The following is a 10011-nucleotide window of genomic DNA, read 5'->3' on the forward strand; positions in this document are numbered from 1 at the left end:
GGGAGACCAAAAGTACGTTTCCCACAGTTTTTCAAAATCGAAAAAAAAACTTTTTTTAAACAGCCAGAACTTAAAAAATTAATGTAATAAAAAAAATGCTTAATGATACCTTAAAAATGTAGAAAACCTTTCCATTCATTTTTATCTTTTTATCTTTTAGAATAAATTAGTTATGAAGCAAAGAAACAAAGTGGCCCATGATACCCCACTCTACCCTAAATAATACCGTTCACTGATTCAAAAGGTAAATGCTAGTTGGTTTGGTTGGTTTCTTCAATAAAAATGAAAACAAAATTTTTACAAAAATTTATATTTATTTGAAATAAGTAGGGACTATTCATTTTATTTGATTTTGAAATGTATCATCGTGTTAAAAAAAATTATTGAGGTAAGTCCTTTTTTCGCCAGGCTCGTGCAATTCGGCTTCGCGTACTTCCGCGCCATAACGGTGACTAATCCAGTCAGGTCCGGCTTTTTCGAAATGATATCTGGAGGATGACGTGGAATACACCTCGAAGCTAGGTGGGCCGATCTGAAACAAAAGCAATGTATTATGAAGAGAACCAGCACAACTAAATGAGATTTAAGAAAACACTTACCATTCTGTACCGATTTTCTCATATTGGCACGAAACAAAACTTCCCTTATGAACGACAAAACAGCTGAACCTCAATAAACGGATTCGGCAAATAGTTACTTTTGTTCGAGATGAATTGTATCGTTTTGTTTAGCTCAATCCAGGTCAATTTCACCTCGCTACAAGGTAAGTTTTACCTTACTTGAATTTACTTTTTTTCTAGGTGAATTATACTTTTTTATTGAGCTCAATTCCAGTGAACTTCACCTCGCTACAAGTTAAGATTTACCTTTCTTGGATTCACCTTTTCGCTCGGTGAATTGCACCTTTTTTCCAACCTCGATTCAGGTAAATTTTACCACGCTGTGAGGTGGTTTTCACCTCGAAGAGGTAGAAGTTACCTTTTTGGCTTTCACGAGCGCTTTCACCTTGCTATTTCTGTAAATTTTACCTTTTTTATTATTTTCAGTGTATGTTTTATTTTTCATCAAAAACAGCATGAATAAATACAGATCCTGCTACACAGTCAACGAAAATTACCGAGTTCGGTAATTTTTTTACCGAAATCCTAACATGTGTAAATCGTTAAACTGTTCGGTGATTTTTTCGGTAAAAAATAAACAAACATCGGTAAATTGGTTCTTCATTGGTTCTAACATTTTCAGCTTTAACAGGACCTGTAAACATAACTTAGACAAACAGCATAAATATGTTTCTAAGGTCTTTAATGTTGTATTTTTTTAACAACAATATCAAGAATAATATGAATGGCATAAAGTAATCACAAATGACAACAATGGGGTGGTTCCGGAAAGTTTTCGTATTTTTTCATAATATTTCTGTCAAATTTAGAGCGTTCAGCCCACGATTTGCTTTAGAATAGAAAAAGTAAAGTAAAAGATAATAATTTTTTAACTAACATGTGGTGTGAATTGGAACCGTGGTTCTTCATTTTTTCATATTTTGAAAATCGCAAAAATGTCCTCATTTTGGTTTCTGTCACATTTAACGTTAATCAGTACAAATTTGCACCAATTGTTAAGTTGTTTTTTTCCTAAATCAAATCAAAAATTACCTTCATCAGCAAAGAAATGTCAATGCTTGTGCCTAACTCCAGGGGCAATAAAATCAAAGAAATTTCAGAATTCTTTTTCCTGATTTCCAGCGAGATCCTTTTTCGAATAGCTTTTGAATGAACTTAAAAGTGAGTTTGTTTTCCGCTTAGTATTATTTTCTACGTTCATAGAGGATTCTAGAAACTTTTATGTGCATCTAAGTGTGTCTAATAATGTTAAGTTGAAATATGTCACCATTTCAAGCAATTTCAATCAGTTGTCTCTCTATTTTCGCAAATTTATTTTAGAAGTATTCTTTACCGTTTGGCGCATTACTATTGCTGTATTTCCAAAAATTCAAACAAGAATTGCAATCATTTGAAGGTTGCTTGAAAAATAAATCACAACCATTTTCCCAATTTTTGTTCTGATTCACCCCTCTTTTTACTAACATAAAAGACTTAAAATGATGATAACATTTCTAAAAACAATATGAAGAAAATTTTGAAAAAATTACAGTAAAAATTGACAAAATAACTAAAATTATTATCAAAACATAAAAAACTGCTTAATCTGTCTAAACAAAATAAAATATACTAAAAAATTTATTAGTCACAAATTGATCATGAAATTAAGCAAATCACAATAAAAATTTTTAGTAATAGAATAAATACAAAATAAATCGTTCGATTTAGGAAACTTATCGATTTTGATAACGCGAAGTAAGTATATCAAACAATTTCTTCAAATTTTTATTTGTTTACATACTTTCCATCTCACGAAATAACTAGATGAAGATTATGTTCAAAATTATTGTTGTTTCAAATAAACTTATAGCTGCATTTTGATTTTCGTTACAAAGAAAGCATGTCTCGATGTTGCGAATATGTGTATATCAAACCCAACAGATGCGAACGTGTGTGTATATTTGGCATTCCACGTTGTCGCTTCCTAGCGGAAAGGATAAATTTGAATTCCCGTCGAAAGATTCCATCTCAACGTCACTGAACCACATCGAATCCCATTATGGTGCTTGTCGTGATCCGTGCAAAATTTGCACGCCGCGTTGTTATCCTCTCTGAACGGAGAAGAGATCCTAATTGAATTAGAACCGAGAGGGCAACTCAGCAGTTTGCATTCCCTACGCCGAGGAGACGGATCCCACAATCTGTATTCCGTTCCGTTCCGTCAGTTCGGTTCTTCCCATTTCCGTTGTCTACTTTCTATCTGTGAGATAACTAAGAGGAAGTTGCAACCACGATGTGTTTTTCCTCGGCGCTTAAAACAGTTGTTGAATTTGATTATTTCCGGAACGGTTTTCACTTTTTTGCATTTTTGAATCTGGTGCTTACAAATTACGAAATGTTCCATGAACAAGCGTGACTGAACAAATTTGCTGTCCTAAGTGCAGTATGGTAGGGGAAATTCGACTTGGATGTTTTTTCTTCATGGGAAGAGGAAAATTAAATTGCTTATGTTTTACAATCAATGGTCTTTAACAATTAACGACGTTGGTAGCGTATGCATGAATATGAAGATGGAGCCGGAAATTTCGCATGAAACTCGTGCTTATAAATAATGACACAAAATATGAATAGGAAATTCAATTAGGACGAATCCTTGTTCCTGAAATAATTCGTTGGATTCGGATCGGAATACTTACTTAAAAATAAGCTTTTCATATTCGTTGTTTAGAATCCAATATTCTTTTACTGGAAATCGATCTTCAAGCTCAGATTGTTTAGCCAAAGTAAGGCCGGAACAAACATCAATTTCGTCTTCTGTCACTCCCCCCCTTTGAAATTTCCTAGCAATCCGAAGAGGAAAAAAATAAAAATTAAAGTATTTTATGGAAATTTCGGAAAATTTATCAAATATCCGAAAGGTTACAAGAACGAAATACAAATTGTGAAAAATCATTTGTATGATTGATTTATCACCTTTTGTATGATTGATTTTATTGAATTTATTGATAAAAAAAATACTATTTATGGGTTTTGTGCAATGATATAGTGTGTAATTTTAGAGCATTCAATTATTAGTGTTTTCGAATTATGTTTTATTATCCCCTTTTGCGATGATCCAGCCCCGAATGACAAAAGAAGGATCTGAAATTTGCTCCAACCTAATAACTTCATATTAAACATTGAAAGCATCGGATCCAATTCAGAACCTGTTAAAAAAACAAGGTGTTTGGTATCGCTAATTTTAAAATTATCAGGCCAACTTGGCCTATCGCTAATCGAATCCGCTAAATGGGGTGTAAAAGAACAATATCTGAAATGTAGAGTGCAAATCGCTTATCGCTGAAAATTGCATAATATCATCAAAACACAAGTATTGACGACTTTTTCAATCATAACATTAATGAGAAAAGAGATACTGTAAAATTATATGACTGACATCACGGATGCTTCAGAAATAGTGTTATGTTCTAGAATCAAAACCTTTGGGACTATAACCTGTTCATGGTCTGCCAGAAGGTTCCATTAAAAATTTCAGCTCATTTGGTTCACTTTAACCCTCATCCGCATTAGAGTGTCATTTTGACACTATTCCAAGTTTGAAGGCTTCAAAAGCTTCAAAATACAAAAATTTCTTCGAGGACCCTAAATGAATTCAAAAGTTCTTGAATATTGTATCTTTACTTTTTCTATGGACGAACCCTGGAAGCCTGGACAAAAGAACTCCCTTTTCCGACTTAAAGTGTCAATTTGACACTCCAAAAGTAAAATCTATCTAAGCCGTTACCGAAACCTTGTAATGTCAGTAAAATATGTTTAGAACATTATATATAGCGCCAGCGCCAGCGCCACGAGCTTTTGGGCCTGCCTCTTCTTCGATGCCCATCTGGATTCCAGTCAAGCGCCTCTCTGCAAATCTCGTTTTCATCTCTTCGCAGCGTGTGCCCAATCCATCTCCACTTACGTTCCCGAATCTCGATTTCTAGCGCCTTTTGATGACACCGGCGATGAAGTTCAACGTTTGAGATCCAGTTGCCAGGCCACCAGGCGCGGATGATGTTCCGCAGGCAGCGATTCACAAAAACTTGCAGTTTTCGCGTCGTCACCGCATATGTGCACCAAGTTTCACACCCGTGCAGCAATACGGATTTGACGTTTGAGTTGAAGATTCGGATCTTAGTTCGTAGAGAGATCTGGCGTGACCGCCAGATGTTTCGGAGACTCGCAAACGCAAATCGGGCTTTTCTGATCCGGGTTTCGATGTCCTTCTTGGTACCACCATCAGGCGTAATCTGGCTACCAAGATACTGGAAGCACTCCACTGTCTCAACCTGTTGTCCAGCTACCACGAAATTGAAACGATTTTCTGTATTGATTTCCATCGACTTGGTCTTTCCGACATTGATTTTGAGACCTGCTGCCTTGGAGCTTTCGGTGAGGTCGTCGAGTTTGCTCTGCATGATGTTTTCATGGTTAAGTCGGTCGAATGCTTTTTCGAAATCAACGAACACCAGCAGAAGAGAGTCCTGGAATTCGTTGATTTGTTCCAGTATGATTCGTAGCGTTGTGATGTGGTCCACACATGATCGTCGAGATCGGAATCCAGCTTGTTGCCGTCGGAGTGTAGCGTCTATTTTCTCCTGGATCCTGTTCAGAATCACTTTGCAGAGTACTTTGAGGGTTGTACAGATCAACGTTATGCCTCGCCAGTTACCGCACTCTGTCAGGTCTCCTTTCTTCGGGACCTTTACGAGGATACCCTGCATCCAGTCGGCCGGGAATGTTGCAGTATCCCAGATGTCAGCGAAAAGACGGTGCAACATTTGTGCTGATAGGGCAGGGTCGGCTTTCAGCATTTCAGCAGGGATGCAATCGATCCCAGGTGCTTTGTTGGATTTCATGTTTTTGATTGCCGCTTCTATTTCAGCCAGCGAAGGCGCTTCCGAGTTGACGCCATTTATGCGACTTACTGTTGGCGCTTCGAGCTGCAGATTCTGTTGGCCATCGCTATTCGTGACTCGGAAGAGTTGTTCGAAGTGCTCAGTCCATCGTTTGAGCTGATCTGTTCGATCGGTCAATAACTGACCTGCTCGGTCTTTTAGCGGCATTCTTGCATTAGTCCTTGCACCACTGAGGCGGCGAGAAATGTCATAAAGTAATCGGATATCTCCATTGGCGGCGGCTCTTTCTCCCTCTTCGGCTAGGGAGTTTGTCCAGGCTCTCTTGTCTCGTCCACAAGCTCGTTTAACTGCCTTTTCCAGCTCCGCATATCGTAAGCGGGCGGCTGCTTTGGCTGACCCGGTAGATGCCTGCTCAATTCCGACTTTCGCCTATCTCCGATCATCGACCATCCTCCAAGTTTCATCCGACATCCATTCACTCCTTCTTCCACAAACTTTACCGAGAGTACCATGGCTCGTCGTGATAAAGGCATTCTTGATTCCACACCACTGTTCTTCGACTGTTCCGTCTGTCGGCAGCTCCGAGGCTCGGGATTCTAGCTGTTCAACGTATGCCCTTTTCACCTCTGGATTCTCCAACCGGCGGACGTCGTATCGACACCCAACTTTCTCCTCGCGCCGTTGGACACGTGCAACTCTCAGTCGTATCTCGCCAAGGACGAGGTGATGGTCAGATGCAATGTCTGCGCTTCGCTTGTTGCGGACATCAAGAAGGCTCCTTCTCCATTTTCGGCTGATGCAAATGTGGTCAATTTGATTTTCTGTTCGGCCATCTCGAGATACCCAAGTGACCTTATGTGCTGGTCGATGGGGGAAGAGCGATCCACCGATCACCATGTTGTTGTGTCCACAAAATTCTACAAACAGCTCTCCGTTTTCGCTCATCTGTCCTAGGCCATGGCGCCCCATGATGCGCTCAAGGTCCTGATTGTCGGAGCCAATTTTTGCGTTGAAGTCGCCCAAATGGATTTGAATGTCACCCTTCGGAATTCTCTCAACCACGCCGTTCAGTTGACTGTAAAACTGCTCTTTCTCCTGCGAGTCGGCAACGTCAGTTGGCGCATAACACTGGACCATTGTAAGGTTTCTAACCCGTGTTCTAAATCTGGCTACGATTATTCTTTCGTTTAATTAAGGACGTTTCGGCTTCTCAGTCATTTGAAATTTAATTAAAAACAGCACATTTACTCAATGTCCAACGTTTCGGCCATGATCTTGGCCATCATCAGGGAAAATCTATAATTTATTATAATTTGATGAATATTTTTGTGTTTTACATTCTAAGTTGATCGACTTACAGAGTGTGTACTGTTTGTGTCTGTTAGATTTTTGATGGCTGGGTTGATGTTGGATTTTTCCGAACCTATATTGTTTTAAATAGCACTAAGTTTTAATTTGATTTTGTGTTGTTGATTTTTGCGTACATACCAGAATTAATAATAATTTAAAACACTGGATTATTCTAACTAACCACTTTTTGTGTCTTTTTTAAAAATGTCTGTCTCCTAGCGATCACTTCTTGATGACTATTATTTTTATTATCTGTGGCTATAGAACTTGTAGTTGGATTCTGATCTGTGTTTTTATTGTGTTGGTGTGTTTGTGATTTTGATTTGTTTATGTTTCGTTCGGCTCAGTCGGGTCGGGTTGGTTGTTGATGATATGGGGTTTGTGTGGTTTTTTCCCTTTTCGGATTTCGGCGTTAGAGAGGAGTCCCGCGTAGATTATACTCACACCTTGGACGTCCCTGCGTGAGTTAACTGCATGTGGTTCGGTGGCTATGTGGAAACACTCGAGCATGTCTAGTGTGTGTGGGTTAAATGTGCGATCAACGATGTTTACATTCTCCAGATTGAAGCGATGTTTATATATAATGCAGTGTTTGAGAAGAGCGGTTTTCTCTCCTAGCTGTACGACTTCTGGATCGGTGTACTCTCGGCCAGTCTTTAGCAGCTTCTCAAGACTATTCACATTTGATTTGTGCCCATATATGCGTTGTTTCATGCTATTGGTGGTTTTTCCCACGTATCTCCCAGGGCACGTATCGCATGGAATGGAGTAAACGCAGTTGTAAATTTGGGACTTCTCTATCGGATCTTTTACTTTGCTGAAAAACATTTTAACGGTGTGTGTATTTCTGTCGGCAATTCTGATCGCTGGATATTGTTTGCGTAGATCTTTGTTGATTTGATGACTTAGACCCGGTATGTGTGGTAGAGAAAAGTATGTGATGGGTTTGTCGATGATTGGAGGCTGTGGTATTGGCGGAGGTGCTGGTGGCGGGGCAGGTGGTGGTGATGGTGGTGGCGGTGATGGTTGTGGCGTTATTATTGGTGCATCTATTTTGGGTTCCTGTTGTTTGTTTTGACTTGGGTTTTCGTTTTGTATTATACGATGAAACAGGCGGCTTATGAGTGTTGGTGGATAGTTGTTTCGCTTTAGGAGATCGTATACGATGTGTTGTTGTTTTGATTTTTCCATATTGCTGCTCAGTTTGATGACTCTTTGGATGAAGTTGGCAGCTACATTGATTTTCTGGTGCATGTTGTGGAAAGACAGAAAATTGAGCATTCTTCCCGACGAGATAGGTTTGCAGTACCATTCCGTATCTAACGTGTTGTCGTGATTTCGGATAACCGTCATGTCCAGGAAAGGGAGTCGACCATCGATTTCTTCTTCAGCAGTGAATTGGAGATGTACATCATACTCGTTGAAGATTTTGAGTGTTGATTGGATTTTATCGTGTGGTAGAATTAAGAAGAGGTCGTCGACATATTTTTTCAGAGTGATGACGGGGAAATCTAACTTTTTTATGCTTGTGTCTAGTAGTGCATTGAGAACTATATCAGCCAGGATAGGTGATAGAGCGCTTCCCATAGCTGTGCCAAATTTTTGTTGGTAGATTTGCGTCCGGAACATGAAGTAACTAGAGCTAGTTAGGAATTCGACAATTTCAATAAAGAGATCTAAATTGATATTTGTTACTTTTTTAATGACATCCCAGTTTTCAATAATGTCTCTTATGACCAGATTGATGGGCACGTTAGTGAAAAGAGATATCACATCAAACGAAACCATTTTATGGCCGGGGGGTACGGTTGAGCCGAACGACTGAGCCGAACGAAACATAAACAAATCAAAATCACAAACACACCAACACAATAAAAACACAGATCAGAATCCAACTACAAGTTCTATAGCCACAGATAATAAAAATAATAGTCATCAAGAAGTGATCGCTAGGAGACAGACATTTTTAAAAAAGACACAAAAAGTGGTTAGTTAGAATAATCCAGTGTTTTAAATTATTATTAATTCTGGTATGTACGCAAAAATCAACAACACAAAATCAAATTAAAACTTAGTGCTATTTAAAACAATATAGGTTCGGAAAAATCCAACATCAACCCAGCCATCAAAAATCTAACAGACACAAACAGTACACACTCTGTAAGTCGATCAACTTAGAATGTAAAACACAAAAATATTCATCAAATTATAATAAATTATAGATTTTCCCTGATGATGGCCAAGATCATGGCCGAAACGTTGGACATTGAGTAAATGTGCTGTTTTTAATTAAATTTCAAATGACTGAGAAGCCGAAACGTCCTTAATTAAACTACATTCATCAGTCGCAGATTCATCAAATTATTCTTTCGTTTATCGGTTCCCATCTAATGAGGGCCGCGTAGGCCTGCGGGCTTAACAGGAAACCAACTCCTCGTTCCCGAGTAGCATGTTCTCCTCGTATGTCAGAGTAAAGCAGGACTTGCCCGGATTGTGTCTTGTGTTCTCCAGTATTAGGCCAACGGACTTCGCTCAGTCCCAGAATTTCAAGCTTGAGGCGGCTAGCCTCTCTAGCAAGTTGTTCCAGTTTGCCTTGTTGGGCAAGGGTTAAAACATTCCAAGTTCCAATTCGTGTCCGTGTTTTCATGCTAAAAGTCGTCGCCAAAGTTCCAGGTCGGTCATTTCTTTCGGATTCCGTAACAATTTAAAATCTGGAGCAGTAGGTTGTTAGCCTAAAGTCCCTATCCCGCGATGGGGCTGCCATCTTGGACTTAGCTGGCGGGAGCCGCATTTCATAAATTCAGCCGCTTGCTGCAAGACAGACGCTGTTTGAGCCGCCCCTGGCCTGGAGAACAGACGCTCGGTTGTTGTTGCACGCCGCCCCTGACCTGGGGAACAGACGCGTGCGGCCACCTTCTCAGTCTGCATGCGACCAAAGCATCCACCGGGGTTGGGTACCCGATCTCCGCTTAGGTTACTCGCACCCCAGCCGGCACCGCGGGGAGGTAGAGATAGGAGTTGTGAATAAGAGGTGATATGACCACTATGGGGTCTCGTGTTGCACATTATCCACCGTTTACCAGCCAAGCTACTGTTCTAGCAAGCTACTGTTAATATAAAACGATAATTTTATGATGCATGGTGGTTGATATTATTAGCATTTT

The 10011-nt window shown here is 39.6% G+C and overlaps 1 protein-coding gene across 1 annotated transcript; it reads right to left on the reverse strand.

Moving 5' to 3' along the window:
- Positions 1-7174: 7174 nt before the first annotated feature.
- LOC129752661 (uncharacterized) lies at positions 7175-8635 on the reverse strand. The gene has a single exon (XM_055748430.1). It carries the CDS (start codon positions 8633-8635, stop codon positions 7175-7177), a length of 1461 nt encoding a protein of 486 aa, XP_055604405.1.
- Positions 8636-10011: the final 1376 nt, after the last annotated feature.

The sequence above is a fragment of the Uranotaenia lowii genome, chromosome 3 (assembly GCF_029784155.1).
Source record: "Uranotaenia lowii strain MFRU-FL chromosome 3, ASM2978415v1, whole genome shotgun sequence".
Taxonomy (NCBI): Eukaryota; Metazoa; Arthropoda; class Insecta; order Diptera; family Culicidae; genus Uranotaenia; species Uranotaenia lowii.